Raw genomic sequence first — 16,055 nt, 5'->3', positions numbered from 1 at the left:
GCTGAAACATGCCATTTGGAGAAGACACCCGTCAAACCTGAGACAACTGGAGCAGTTTGCTCATGAGGAAGGGCCAAAATACCTGTGGACAGGTGCAGAAGGCTCATTGACAAATACAGAAACCGTTTAATTGCAGTCATTGCCTCAAAAGGTTGTGCAACAAAATATTAAGTTATGGGTACCATCATTTTAGTCCAGCCCTATTTCAATAGTTTGTTTTTTTTAAATAATTCTGTTAATCAACAACTCAAAAGTAATGGCTGATTTTGATTCTTTAATTTTCAATACATTTTAATTTATTGTTACTTTTGAACGTTTCAAGTCATTTCAGTGAGCATTGAGGACTTTCTTTCTTTAACTGAGGGGTACCAACAATTTTGTCCACCACTGTTTGTGTGCAGCTGCGTGGCATTGATTTATGGTTCATACTACCGAGTATTTTGATGTGCTTGTACATATATCTGAAATGAGGTCATCGGTGAAGAATGACATCTTGGTTTTCTTTTTGGACCTGCACTAATGTTTACTCTACGCATGTTCAATCACAACTAAAACACTGATTATTAAAAACCGCGTCTCCTTAGTCTCAACGAATGCTGTTGAAAAATGGAAGCATGGCGCCCAGCTCTCTACCCATCAGCCCCACCACCATGCCCAACATCACAGCTGGACTTCCTGCACAGGTAAGCAACAACTCATCCTTTTGTGGCACTAAAGTGATAGAAGAAAGCTTCTAAATGACATGAAATTTTGAAGGCTGCAGCTCCCTTTGTGTGCAGACTGATATCTTGTCTGGGCTATTTTCAAGTTTTCACTTCCTTCTTTGTCTTGATGATGTTTTTATATTTTGACGATTCGGCCTCAATGAAAGTGTGTAAGCACACGCCGATTAAAGTGTGTGCGCGTACTGTAACAAATACAGCCATGTGAAAAAGAAGTACTGTAATTATTCCTTAAGTTATGAATCATAAAATAATAAAAAACAGTCTTTTGATTGAAAAAAAGTTACTTTGAACAATATAAATTCAACTCCAGCAGTGCAGAATAGGGGATATCCAGTCATGAGTTGTCTTTAAAGTCAAGACTTTTTTGGATCTTGTAAAATGGAATAATGTAGCATTTCTAATAGGAAGTGTCATCGTAACAAACCACAGGATCCTTCAAACAACATGCTTTGAACAGGAAATACCACAGGGGAAATATTTGGGCATCACGCGTCTGGCCACATTCAGCAAAAATACAAATATTGCACAAATACTTCATGGCAACTGCTAAGCATTCTGGACTGGTTGACGGTTTCTTGAAGCCACAGGACCTGATGTGACATTTATTTAGCTTAACTATTGAAGTGCATGAACGAGTGGTTTTACGTAGGAAAGCGACAAATTGTGACACGTTCCCCGTGAGTTAAAAAAAACCCTGGAGGGAATAAAGTTTTTGCTTTCCGCTGAGTTTATTAAAGTGCATGTGTGGGCAGAGTCCTGCAAGGATGAGCGTTTGCTCCACCTACTGCACATTCTCCAAACTGCTGAAACTAGAATCCTTTCCTTTTCTTGAATCATCTCTGTAATGCTTCAATCAAAGAGGTCACCAACAGAAATGCAAGTTTTAGTTTTCGCTCACAAGTTTTTCACATAGTAAGTGTTGTGATTCTAATGGCAGTATTCCAAGAAATAACTTGGATTACAGCTTGGAAAGTATTTTTCTTTTGTAAACGTTGTTATTTTTTGTTTTGTGGAGGCATCTCCTAACTTCGTGAGTCAGCAGCATCATCCTTTTTTCTCCTCAGGCTGACTTGCACATAAGACAACAAATGGCTCTCCAACCTGTCTACCTGCATTCGGAAGGAAGCAGTCAAGCTCTGCTTCAGCGCTTGCAGCCATTGATCATTTTTGAACCACGCACTGGCTTTGTCCACTCCCAGCTCATCTCTGGTGAGTTCTGTCGCAAAAACACTTTATGCATTTCAGAAATGAGCCAAATAAGCTGCTCTCCAATTATATCACAGGATTTTTTTTTAATTGATTATGATAAAAACAACAGTTTTTCATTCATTTTTGTAAAAAAAAATTTCCTCTGTTGCTGTGTTTGTCTTTATAGAAAAACCCTAAATTTCTTTTTTATGATGTTGAAAACTGCTTTTTAAATAAACCATTAATGGAACTTTAAATACATCCAGTATACACTTTCTTTGATGAGAATTATTTTTTCACTACCATTTCTTTTGACTTTTTTGAGATAAAGGCAGTCTAGTCCAGATATGAAGAACATTTCAACTCTTTGTAATTGGAGAAAATCTGTGAAGCAGAAAGTCCCCCCCCCCCCCCATTTTTGTTTATTTGCAACATTAATTCCAACTGCTAGTTATCAAATATTTGGATGTCTCTGATCTGATCTATTTAAATTGATATGTCATTAAACTTTAGTATTAGTTAATCATGCAAGTAAAGCATGATTACTGCCACAAACAAATAATTGAACCGTGACTTTTACAACACCTTTATGTCCACAGAAAAAAGTGCTGCAATAAGGTGAATACATTTGTTACAAGAGCGCCCTCTGCTGGACCGAACATTGTATTACATATTCATTAGCACGTACATCCAAAAGTAGCTGTAATTTAATATTTTCTTCACTTTAATTGCATTTTTTGAACGATTTATGTTTAAATTTATGCTCTATCCCTTTGAAATTCTTAATTTCTTTTCTTTTTTCCCCCACCGTATTTGAATCTGTTCCTTTCCCTCCACTCTTCCCAGTTCATGGCCTGAGTTCTATCGCTCACCAGCATCCTCCTCACCTGCCGTCCCCCTCCAAAGAAGGCTTGGTCACTTTGCCTTCTCACCAAACTGTGAAGCGGACATATTCAGAGCCACTGCCGCATAGCCACTCAGCTCTTCCCCCCCGCACGTCCCACCACCAACACATTCAGCAGCAGTTGTCCCAGGACTACCACAAGAATGGATTGGAGAGGTTCAAACTAGGCTCTCACTTTATTAAGGTAAAAAGAAGACCATTTGTTCTTTTAAATATTTGTTTAAATATTCAGTAAAAAAAAATGAATAGAAAAAAATCTGTTCAGAAATGCAGCAACAGGCCAGACCTTCATGAGGAGGACATGGACCTAGAGAGCGGTACGGGATCAGGGACAGGGTCGGCTTGCAGCTCAGAACCGGGCTCACTGTGTGATGACGGTCGGCACCGAAGGCAAAGCAGCGCCAGCACTGATTCCGTTGGTGACACAGAATCCATCACCTCCTCCAGAGACAGCCTGATCGAGTCTTCCCTTTCACCCAGCCAGGTGCTGATATGTTTCACCTTTCATGGAGATTATACAGTTTTTGTTGCAGATTAACAGGTCTGTTCCCCCTGCTTTATGGGTTTTCCAGATTTATTTTATCCACCAATTAGATTGTCTCAATCTGCTTTACAAAAGCAAACTTTGCATAAAGAGGCATTTGGTTCTGTTTCTTACTGAACAAAACTAACAGAGAACCGACAAGCCCCACCCCCCACAATACACTAATGTTTCTGTGCTCATATAGACATTTATTGATAAAATGGAGCTTTTAGATTTATACGATAATTGAATTATAACTGTGTTATGTTTTTCCATATAAAATAATTAAAATTTCTACAACTTTTGAAGGCAGTTTCTTTCAAAATAAAATACCCCCTTGTGTCAAATCAGATCCTCCTGCTGCTGCAGATTTACCTCAATTACAGACGTGAGAAAATCAAGCCAAACATGTCATTATCTATCATCAAAATGCACCAGAAAAACTAAATGGAAAAACTTAATTAAACAAAACTACATTTCAGTTGAATTCAGTTCAATTATTTTAATTTTAAAGTACTTTTGATGTAAAAAAAAAAACAAAAAAAAAACATCAGTCCCCCCACTTGCAATACAATAATGAGATAAACCCCTCATAATATTGTACACAAATAAACACCAATACAGGAGAAATTAATTATGAATTACAAACCCATTATTTCCTCAAGCTGTTGGCCTTTTTCTCCAAAGCCAGAGAGCCAGAAAGGTGGAATAAAAGAGCTGCATGTGGGTTGCAGACCTCTGGTTTAGAGGTTTATGTTTTACCATGTGGAGGCGCTGTTGCTTTGGATGAACAAGCTCCAGAAGGATGGCCACAATGCCCTTCCTGTAATGATATGGCACATCACACATAATTCCCTAAATCTCCATATTCAGCAGATGTGAAAAAAAAAATCTATGATTTTTTTCAAGTTCCTTTTATAAACGTTTTGCGAATTACAGAGACAGCTGAACGTCAGAGCAAGTCTGCAGCCGGATGCGCTGACCGTACCAACTGCCTTTTGGCACAAGCCGGTGTACCGGACGCGCTCCTTACCGCCCTCCACCTCGCTGCTCTCCACCTCGCAGCCCTGCGTGACGGTGCCGTCTCTGACGTTGTCTAACGCCGGTTCAGACGTGAAGTTACGCTTCACTACAGGTGGGAGAATCTTGATCTGGGACGCTCCAGCTGAGTGACGAAAATGGAAGAGACCTGGAAAAGGAAATTCTAATCAGATGTGTATCTCTAGGTCTGGCGTATGATTCTCAGATGCAGAGGCACCAGTGTTCATGTGGAGACAACAGCCGCCACCCTGAGCATTCGGGTAGGATTCAGAGCGTCTGGTCCAGACTAAATGAAAGAGGGCTGAAAAACCAGTGCGAGGTGCGCTTAAGACAAATAAATGTTCAAGATTTTCCTAGAACGACATCCGTTGAATATTCACACATAATTGGTCTGTTTTTAAAGTGCATCCAGAGCAGAAAGGCCACAGCCGAGGAGCTGCAGTCAATTCATTCAGAAAAGCATGTGCATTTGTTTGGCAACGACACGCTCAGCCGCCTCAAGCAGGACAACCACAAACTCACTGGTACGTTTGACACCAACACACTTAAAAATACTCTTATAAGATTCATTTCACACATTCAGCAGTTAAATAAATACTGTCTGTTTCAGGACCTCAGCCTCTTTTTGTCTTACTTCCATGTGGAGGGGTTGGGGTGAGTGCTGCACACATAATGACACACAATCACACACTTCACAGAAACATAAAAATAACCACACAAGTCATGTGGGACTTTTTCCACTTGCATTACTGAGCAGCAAACATTACATGGCTGATTATGCTTCATTACACAATTGACTTAATGATACTACAAGTTGACGATTCTGTTTTGTTTGGCTAAGATAACTCAGAAAGCTCCAAAATCAAAGACATCATCTGGTAAAAAAAAAAAAGAGAAAACTAGAAAAAATATAACACGAAATGCTGCCGGGAAGTTTTCATGAGGGAAATAGAAGTGTGCAAGAAAGAAAAAGAATAGATGGGGAAAACTGAATGGGTCTGGGTGGCAGTTGATAAGAGGCCTGATCTGCTGGGATTTCCGGCCTTCGGCTGCTTTGGTGATTGGAACAAGATGGCAAATTCTGTGATAAAAGAAATTCCTCTGATTCCATCTTTTCGCAGCTACAGTCCATGGGGAATGAGTAACAGAAAATACAGTAGAAGACAAGACAGAATAAAATTCTTATATGTCAATGAGTCCACACAAAATGTTTACTCTCGCCTGTTATATGCAAGGAACGCTTTAAATTGCTCTTCAAATTATTTTTTTTTAGATGCTGTTTAAGTACAGCTAGCAGTTTAAACCACTGACTAATGCTTTTTAGTAGCAATGTGCATCTTTCCTTCTCACACGAATCGACACACATCTCAATACATAGTGCCTGAATCAATACACACCAGAATCATGTAGTTTTCAACCAAAACTGGTGTCACTCTCAGTACTAGATTGAATTTTTGAAAGAGTGTAACGATTCATTTGAGCAACGATTCGATTTGCACCATAATTAGAAGTTGCTGATCTGATTCACAGTTGAAATTGGTTCATTTTGATCGACTGGATCAGATTCACCGGCCTGAAATTGATCCAGGATTCTAAATGTGCTAGCAATGCCTCAGGCTTCAGCAGAGCTGACATTATGTCTGCTGTTGCAGTTCATGAGTGCAAAAAGTACCTGGACAGTCAGTACTGTGAGAAACGCACGTCGTCTTAAGAGGCGGTTGGAGTCGTGTTACCGTTGTATTTTCCTAAAGATTTTAAAACGTCTCCATCTTCAGAAAATCCAGAGTATCTCAGCACATTCGTCTGTTATGATGGCTCAATGATGCTCGACGTCTTTTTCCTCCACCTTCCACCATCACATGTGTGCGTTGTTTGCTGTGCTGGTGCTCGGTTGTGACGTCAGGCAGAGTAAATCAAGTTCCATTTAACGTCTTTACATGATCAGAAATGAATCTCTGTGCCTCAATCCAAGGGATATTTTCCCAATATCGACACAACCGATTTATTTCATTTTAAAATTATTTTATTGGCTCCTCTCTCTCTGTGTGGGGTGGGTGGTGCCGGGCCTGGGGTGTCGGCGCCTCCGGGGGTGGGCCCCTGGGCTGGGTGGCCCTGGCCCCTTTGCTGGGGGTGGGCTGGGGGACGGCTGTTTGACCACCGGGGGACAGTCTACCAGCTGTCCCCAACTTACCCCCTTCCTTATATAACCTCATATTAGGGTGAGGGGGTGGGGGGTCTAGCCTGCGATGCGCCTTGGGGGGGGGGCTACTTGGGAGTGGCCCCCCTCCTATGGTTGCCGTATGGAGTGGGCCCCCCCTCTTTCGGTTTTATTTGCACCTTAGACATGTAGGGTCCTTGGTAGGGGGGGTGCTTGGACATCACTGCAAGCAAGCAGCAGATGTCCTCCTGGCACCCTACCCGCCAATTTTAACCGCACCTTAGACATTTAGGGCCCCTTGGTGTGGAGGGTGAGGGGACATCACTGTGAGTAATCAGGAGATGTCCCCTTAGTGCCCTACTCGCCAATTTTAACTGCACCCCCCTTAGTACACACACCCCTCCCCCTTCAATATATACATTCAAACATAAACACACACACATGCACACAAACACCCTCTCAAACACCCATACACGCACACACATTTTACAAGGAAGGTGGGACCTGGGTCCATCTGTCCCCTACCCCTTCCCTGGTGGGGGGTGCGGGCCCCTTGGCGATGGCGGCCGTGTCCCTTGGGTGCCGGCTCCCTGGGCCCGGCGGTGCTCTCTCCGCACGGTGGGGGGGTTCATATTACACCTGAGCCGGGGGTGTTCGTGTCCCTGGGGGGTGGGTCCTGGTCCTTGCCCCTGGACGCTGGGCCCCGCCAAACTTCCAACATGGCCGAGCCTGGTCGGGCCATATTTATAACATCCCTTGTGGGCCGCCCTTTTTTCCCCGGGGTTCCCCCCTCCTGGGCGGGGGCGGCGGGCCCCTGCCTTGCTCCTACCTGGACCAACCGTGGGCCGGGTGGGTGGCTGCCTGGAGTGCGGAGCGGGTCTCCCTTGGGGGGTCCTGGCTCGTACCTGGGGTCGGGGCGGGGGGATGCCCGGAACTCCTGGGTGGTGGTGGGGTGCTCGTCTGGGGCTGTGGGCGTCCCTCTCCGGTGGGGCCCTGCGTTGGGCTCTTCCGGCGCGGCGGGGGGCTGCTTTCCTGGCTGGGCTGGGGCGGCGCTCTCTTTCCCTCTGCGCCTCCCTGCTCTCTGGCTCTGGGGGCCTCGCGGCGGTCCTGCTGGCCCTGGCCTGGGTGGCGGTCTTGGTCGCCCGGGGGGCGGTTGTTCCCTGCCTGTTCCCGTGTGGCGTTGGGGGGGCTCCGGCTGCCGCTGCTGCTGCGGCGGGGGTATGGGTGTGGGGGTGGCTGGGCGCTCCTCCTCCTTCTTTTCACATTCCACCATCCATTTTAGAAGAACATAAACACTCACCTGAGCACAGGTGTTAGCTCACCTTTGCACTAATAGTTTGCATGATTGAATGAATGAAAGATTTCACACTAGTTGGTTTAAAGGCATAGGTATGCGTTCGTGAACACTATCTGTTTTGTGTGCATGTTGACATGTGGACATTTTTGCGGCTAGCAGGTGTGTTGATAATATTTGAGTGTGTGTGAACAGGCCCCGCCCTTTTTGTACTACATTTGAACCGTACCGTAACGATAAACAACCAGTAAACCTGCCTGCTCTATGCTGCTTCATGGTCTTACCCCCCTTCCCCTCCTATTATCACCCTCCTACCCCCCCCCTCTCTCTAACGTCCCTCTCTCTTCTTCCCTCCTTTCCTTTTCCGTCCGGTCCAACACCAAAGATTTTCAAACATGATTGAAATTAATAAAGTTTGGCCTCAATTACAAAAGGGGTTTATTCAGACATACCTTTGGTTTGTCTGAAGATGAATAACCCCTCTTGTTAAAATAAAATATGTCCAACACAAGAGGCCCTCAGCTCTCATCTGTTTGCCTAGCTGTTGGACAGGACAAGTTAGAAAAAAAAAAAAAAAAAAAAAAAAAAAAAAAATTATTTTATAATGGTTAAGGTGTTCCATAAACCACTTGCTTCAGACAGATCAATCGGTTTGGATAGAATGACACATCGATATAGTTGATGAATTGTTCCCCCCCTACATTTCTGATATGCATCTAAATGATTGACTGTAGAACTGGACTGAGTTTAGGTGACCCTTGGAAAATGATTTACTTCCAGCTCCAACTAAATTAAGTCAATTCAGTCGCCATTGTTATGCGATATGGACACCGCCATGTTGGAGCCAGATGCCGTCAGTAAGCACATCCAAGTCGGTCTGAGTCAACGTTCCTATGGCAACCGCTTTCGCCAATCAGGAGTGAGCTTGCTGGAAGTCCACACCCTTACTATTAAAAAGCGGGCCACTTGAAATCTGTCAGTCAAGTATTTTGTACTTAAGAGATGAGACCACCTACTTTTATCGAAGCATCTGATTGGTTAGTTCATAACTCAAATAACTTGAACTACAGAAAAAATATGAAGAAAAAGAGGACTATCAAGAAGATTTTTAAAAAAGGGATCAGAGCAAGAACAGTTGTAATTTGCAAAGGAATGACTGAGTAATAGCAGTTTATTTTTCTTTAGACATCTATGGGATTTTGGCTTCTTGGAGCCAACGGATACTCCCTGTGCTTCACTCAGTCCAGTTCTCTTATATAGTCAATGATCTGAAGAGTCCTGTGAAAAATAAGACATCAAGTGTTTAGAAAACTGCTAAAGAGAGTCAAAAGCTGCCCAAAGGAAAGATAGTTGTAGTTTTTCTGCAGAATTTTTATGAATTACCTTGATGTACCCCACAGGTGGACATTGACACAGTGTGGAATGAGCATCACACTGCAGCAGCATCTCGCATCGCCGCCGGGTGTGTCATAGACTTGGCGCTGAAGGTGGCACAGAGAGAGCTAAGGGTGCGTTGTGCAATCTAATTTTTTATTCCCTCTATTCTAAATGAATGAATTATTTAGTCTAACTGGGCTTGAATTGAACATACAATGAGCAACAACATGAAGAGGTTTGCAGCCTGAATGATGGGAGGGGGCATGGTGTTAAAAAAGCCTCCAGGTTTGAACCTGTCTTGTTTTTTTTTTGTTTTTCCCCTTTTAAAGAATGGCTTTGCAGTGGTGAGGCCCCCAGGTCACCATGCAACCCACTCCTCCCCTCTGTAAGTACAGCAGCAGCAGCCGTGCACTCACAAATACACATTCACACCACCAGCCAGGGGGCCTGCAAATTGTTTCAGGGGATTTATTACAAATCAGCTAAACATCTGAAGGAGAGAGTGCGCAACTGTGTGTGTAAATGTGCGATGTGTGTGCTACCTGCCCAAAGCCCGGGGCAAACTACCCCGTCTGCTGTTCCTTTTAAGCTTTCAAGACACTAAGCAAACCACCTCAAACGAGCCGTGCGCGCAGCTCATGTATGTTCTGTACATGTGTGCCTATGTGCATATTCTCCTGCATTGCTTTGTGTCAGTCTTTGATAGCAGGCATTAGGCAAGAAATCACATTCATCTGGGACTGAGTGTGTGAGCTCAGCAGTGCTTGTCACCCGTTATTTATGGGGAGGTTAAAGACTTTTTATGAGCAAAGTTTTGGACAACATTAAAGTATATTCTTCCCTTTTACACATGCATGCTGACATTGCTTTTTCCAACATTCCTTTGTTGTTGTGCACATATATCGTTGTAGACAGTGAGCGTTCGACGGACGGCTGCACCAGAGTTCACTTTTGCAAGTTCGTTCCTCGCACACTTTCAGCTTCTCAGACTCTGTTGTCATTTCAGATCTGGATTGCATTTCATATTAACCTAATTATATTGTTTGTTGCAAAATCTGCGGGTTGAAAACTTGTCACATGTGCAAGATTTTAGACTCATCGTGAAATTCTAAGAACTGAAGAAGACATTCTTGTTTGTCAGCTGGGAAAAAGTTGAACAAGTGACAACACTGTTCTTTTCTCAAATACATAAAAGCTAGTGTCCTGTTTACAGAAAATAGTTAGGGAACTGCTATTGTATTAGAAGCAGGACCCCCCCCCCCCCCCATATGTTAGACAGTCTTGATTTATAAGGCACTGTTTTATTCATTTGAAGTTATGACTTTTAAATGTGCATCAAAATGTTAGTTTGGTAACTTTTCTTTAAACATCTTTGTAAATACAATAGTGAAGGAAGATTACTCTATATTGAGTCTTTCTCTCTTTGCAAGGAAAGCTAACAAAAACAGGAAATACAAAACTTCTTACAGTCTGTATATCAAAAGGAGTTACAAATTGATGTAGAAACTATTTAAAAACACACCAAAAACACAAGTTTAGGAATCTACAATGGCATTTTTACCATATGTGCAGAATTAACCAACTATCATAAAAATTTGGTTCCGTTTTATTTAGAGGTGTTATCGCATAATCGGGATTAATTAATTACAGACATTTTAGCGCGCAATTTAAAAAAAAAAATACATTTTTAATCTCTTTTTTGCGTTGACTGTTGCTTCCATGTAAGTCCGTGGATTTCTGATAATGCACGGATTTAAGAGCGTTTTCCCACTTAAACGAAAAATGTAAACATTAAATCAATTATTATAACTTCAGTCCTGTTATATTTTTAGCTTGAAATCGTTTTTGACAAAAATTCAGACTATATAAACGTGGTGCCCCCCAATTGTTTTTCTTTTTCCTTTTTTGTTTGTACCCTCATCCCACATTTCTAACATCCCACTCTCTCCTTCTCTCTTCTTTTTTCCGTCCTGTCCAAAAAAAGAAGCATACAAACATAATTAGTATAGATAAAATGTAGTCTCAAATACAAAGGAGGTTTATACAAATATACACCCCATGTGCCAGAAGATTTACAACTCCCATTTGTAACCGTAAAATCTGTCCAACTCAAGAGGCCTTCAGCTCTGATCCGTTTGTTCAGCTGCTGGACAGAACAAGTTAGAAGGAAAAAACTAATAATAATTAAAAATAATAAAAATTGTCATGGTAACAGATACAGTGCCTGCTTTACAAAGCAATTATTAGGTTAAAAATTTGAAATGAAAAATAAATTAGATTCATTATTACAGCTGACATAAATTTATTGTTTATATTAAGGAAGTAATATTTGCATTCTATTAAATGACTACATGAATATGAATTTCTATAGCACTGTACATCACCATCAGGGTGCCATGGGGCTTTACAATAAAACAGAGAGGAAAAAAAAAGTAAAAATTGCGTAAATTAAGAACAACATTTTAAAAACGACAGCATAAAATTAGAACTGGGAATAAAATGACTTAAGAGACAGATAAGAATTTAATAAAACGAGTACAAGACAATAAGATGCCACCAACACTTGAGTATTAAAACCCATTATAAAAAGGTAAACTTTATTATAGTTAAAGAGAATCCCCCCCAAAAACAACAACTTTGTATTGTTTTATAAGTTGAAAGTAATCAAGCCAGAAAAAACGTTTTGCATAACTTTGCAAACAGTAAATCTAACCTTATGCAGGAGATGTTTGTTCTAAAAGTATCTGCAGTACTGGCCCACGTGGCAGGCGCTGCGGTTGTCACCACTCGCATAGCCACCATGTGAATCAAACTGAAGACACGTCTCCGAGATTCTGAGGGTCCATATGGTGATTTAGTGACTTTAATTTGCTGAAGATGAACTTTTTAAGCACATATGGCTGCCACTCTTCCTGTCTGTTTGTCCACAGGGGCTTCTGTTTCTTTAACTCTGTGGCTATCGCTGCCAAGCAGCTCCAAAGCAAGCTCAACGTCAGCAAAATCCTCATAGTAGACTGGGTAAGGAGCACAGCCAATGATCATCACACGGACAACACGCTAATGCCACCAGCTCACAAATGATTCATGGGTACAGACAAGGTTTGAGGCACACAGTAGCCCTCCTCATTAACATTTAGACCCACTGGAGGATTGGTTCTGCTTTCAACGTGTGAGCTTGCATGTTGTTAGCATTGCATTAAAACTCGCACACAGTGCATACATGTGCAGAAATTGATTCACAGCCAGTTCATTGTGTCTGCTCAACATGTGTTTATGAGTCTGCACAAAGTGTTTACACATTGCATCCTATCTGGCATGTCAAACTAATTAAGAAGTATTGAAACTATACAATGAGAGTACAATTTACAAAGTTTTCATCCTACATTGTATTGAAGAATACAAGATTTGATTTCTTATTAGAGGGAAGGCGGGAGACTGTGTTTGTACCACTACCAGTGGTACTACTGATTCAAGTTTTCGTCTTCCCCTTTTTCCCAAACTTTCATTCAATTTCTGCTTAGGATGTTCATCATGGAAACGGCACCCAGGAGGCCTTCTACGATGACCCAAGTGTCCTCTACATCTCTCTGCATCGCTATGATGACGGAAATTTCTTTCCCGGTAGTGGAAATCCTAACGAGGTATACTTTTACTTAATTCACAGCTTCTTTTCTGCCGTTTGGGGGATTTGTGTTATTATAAAATGAGGGGGAAGCTGCCTGATGAAAAAAGAAAACAAATGTTTTTTTGGTATAAAGGAAGGTGGTGAAATCCAGAGTTTGGCATGAGTGGTGTCCAAGAGATTCAGGTAATCCAAAGTGTTGATCAGGCTAGAAAAAGAAGAACAGGAATCAAAACAAATCAAGGTGAATCAGGACGAATTCAGATGAATCAAGATAAATCAAGACAAAGAAGGACCAAGACAAATCTGCAATGAATCAAGAAAAATAAGAATGAAGACAAATCAAGAACAATTGAGAAGAAAAGCAAAAATCAAGACGATTTCAGACAAATCAAGACAACTCAAAATTAAATCAAAACAAATCAGAACAAATTAAAAATGAATCAAGAAGTAGAATCAAGAGAAATCAAGACAAATCAAGAAGAGGAAAAATCAAGATGAATCAAGACAAATCAAGAAAAAATCAAAACAAATCAAGAGAAACTAAGAAGTAGAATCAAGATAAATCCAGACAAATCAAGATGAATTAAGAACCAGGAAATGTACCATCATAATATTCTAAGGGGTGAGTGCTCAATACCACAAGACATTAGTTGAGAGACTGGTGTGAAGGGGCTGGTAGAAACGGCCTCTGCAGGTGAGTGGATATGGGCTGCAGGTGTGTCTGCGTTTCTCTCACGAAAACAAACAGCATCTGAACTTCTGCAAAGATGGATGTGGATGTTGTGCACACAAAAGGAAAGCGTTACAGCCGACCACCGCTAGCTCCACAGGAAAAGTGTCTATTGGGGGGCGGACTTTTTTCGGAAGGGGCTGTTCTCGTCTGTCAGCTCGTGAGAGCCCATTCGTTTTCATGGATTGGAGGGGGGGGGGGCTCAGAGACCAGGTTTTTAAAGGAATACTCGAAAATGTTAGAACGGATCAAAATAACCCTTTGGGTTTTCTTTTTTCATGAGGAATGAACATTATAACACACTTAAAAGCTCAAAAATCGTTTTTGCATGGCATAGACCCTTTGAATATCCATTGATTAGTCAATTTCATTTTCTAAAATCAATTTTGTTTGGTTAAAAAAGCTTTCACAAAACCAGAGATCTAAGCATCAATTAAATGTTCAATTTTTATATCAGAAACTATTTTTTTCCGTATAGAAGTACGGGAAATTGCTATAAAAGAATCACAGTTAATGAGGCATATATATTTTTCAATTTCTCATTAAAAAATAATTTAAATTGATTTTAAATGAAACCGGAATAAAAACTAGTCCTACTTTTGTGTCAGAGTTTGTACTGTGATTCTGGTATTTGAACTGTTTAGGCATACATAGTGATTGCATAACGGGGGAACTTTCTGATGGGGTGCAATTCTTTTCTCTTCAACATTTTTCACATCAAACACTCCTATATGACATATTTTACTCAAAATGTTGTGATTTTTTTCATCAAGTTGAAAACTTCTTTTTAAAGTCTCACTCCAAACCTCTATTGAGCTCTTTTAGTGTGGCTTTTTAATTATGATTATTCAGTTTTTAGCCAAAAAAAAAAAGTCTGTGTTGTTTGACATAGTTTCTACAGAGCGGCAGTAGATTTGTCTGAGTTTAGGGGGCGGCACCGGGACAGTTGACCCCCATCTGCTTTATACACATACCTTTTACCTTTTACATTTCAGATTTCTGTACACCAACCTTCATATATGAAACAGAAAAGCCCACATATTCTGTCTGTGGTCTCACCAAAACCAAATGTGATGACTACTTCCAGTCAGATGAAATGACCCCTTCCTATGCTGCCCCCTTCCCCCCCTCGATTCAGCCCCTCACATTCCCTGCATTTACTTTGCCAGCCTCCCCCACCATGACACTGTTTTCCTATAAAATCCCCCAACGAGGGATGGCACATAAAGCGCTTCTTTGACTTGGATGTGGCTTTGCCTTAAGTGGACTCTGAACCTCTGAGAAGCAGTGTGGTGAACCTCTGGAGTCTTGCTGTCCCCCTTGTAGGTATCTAACTCTCCATGGGGTAGGAAAGAGATGCCATAGTCATAACAGAGCGCCCCAAGTAGCTCAAGGAAATCAGCAAAGACCTAATACAGTCTGACAACTCTTGAAACATGAAAGAGGAATAGAAGACAACTTTTTTTCCGGGGCTGTTGCAGGAATTGTGTGTGTCTCTGTGTGCACATGGCTTCAAATGTGTGTGCACGCGAGCGTGCACGCAGGCACATTACCAGCTGGCAAAGAACGGGAGAACTCATATGTTTTTCGTTTGCCCTGTGAACATCCCGTCCACGGAGAGAAGAATGGAGACAGACACTCTGCGATGCTCATCAGCATTCTTTCTCTTCGAGCATCCTCTCACATCCACACACGGCTAAAACAAAAATTACCAGTCATTTCTGCCAAGAGCTTGTCAATCCGCCTCCTCAGTCCTCCCTCAAACTGACACACTGACTGATGGTGAAAGGTTTGAGGAACAGCTAAATGGCTGATAGCAGGACTACGAAGAGTGAAAGACAATAATTCCAAACTTCTTTCCAAGATCTAGGCCCCGGTTCACTTTTTGCCCTTAAACTGTGAAGGTCTCAGAAGAGGCTCCTCCCCTCTGCTTCACCTTATGGATCTCACAATGCATATAAACAAGCAAAAACAGGTTACATAAAGAGGTGAACATGTCACATACATAACAGAAAGTCAAACACTATAACCACTGTACATACTGCAAAAATAGGCAGCCTAAAAATAGGAAAAGAACATGAATCTTAAAGAGAAAATCACTGGAAGGTGTAAAAGTATCAGTCAATGCAGAAAGTTATTTTTACCTAGCGAGAAATCTGATGATAAGATCAAAATCCAGAAACAAGCAGTTCCACAAAAGCATTCAAATAAGCTAACTATTAGATCAGAGGTGGACGAACCTTTTGACTTGTGGGCCACAAAGGGTTCTAAAGTTTAACAATAGGGTCGGACCAGGAGCAGATGTGCAGAGTGATTTGGTGATCCACCTCATAAGAAAATATGGAATTTGGACAAAAGCCTGAAACAGAACATTTTGGAGTTTTTATTTCAAAACTTGTTCCTCAGAAAAAAAGAAAAGCCAACTTAAAGAAATGCTGCATTTATGTGACGTTGTGGGTTGATGAGAAAAATGAATGTACAACTCGAAAA

At 41.6% G+C, this 16,055-nt stretch overlaps 1 protein-coding gene across 3 annotated transcripts in view; it reads left to right on the top strand.

Annotated features, from left to right (window-relative positions):
• LOC101172488 (histone deacetylase 7) overlaps positions 1–16,055 on the top strand; it is a 52,113-nt gene that overhangs the window by 24,027 nt on the left and 12,031 nt on the right. For all 3 annotated transcript variants that reach the window (XM_023955249.1, XM_023955251.1, XM_011475572.2), the window contains exons 8-19: positions 585–683; positions 1,790–1,934; positions 2,760–3,001; positions 3,083–3,301; positions 4,280–4,475; positions 4,567–4,700; positions 4,785–4,905; positions 4,992–5,035; positions 9,234–9,341; positions 9,540–9,595; positions 12,141–12,228; positions 12,732–12,851. In XM_023955249.1, the coding sequence (XP_023811017.1) occupies positions 585–683; positions 1,790–1,934; positions 2,760–3,001; positions 3,083–3,301; positions 4,280–4,475; positions 4,567–4,700; positions 4,785–4,905; positions 4,992–5,035; positions 9,234–9,341; positions 9,540–9,595; positions 12,141–12,228; positions 12,732–12,851 (1,572 nt within the window). The remainder of the gene's footprint in view (positions 1–584; positions 684–1,789; positions 1,935–2,759; positions 3,002–3,082; positions 3,302–4,279; positions 4,476–4,566; positions 4,701–4,784; positions 4,906–4,991; positions 5,036–9,233; positions 9,342–9,539; positions 9,596–12,140; positions 12,229–12,731; positions 12,852–16,055) is intronic.

This window comes from Oryzias latipes, chromosome 5 (assembly GCF_002234675.1).
Source record: "Oryzias latipes chromosome 5, ASM223467v1".
NCBI classification, from domain to species: Eukaryota; Metazoa; Chordata; class Actinopteri; order Beloniformes; family Adrianichthyidae; genus Oryzias; species Oryzias latipes.
The sequence above is the reverse complement of the archived record's forward strand: the minus strand, read 5'-3'. Positions and strand labels throughout refer to the sequence as shown.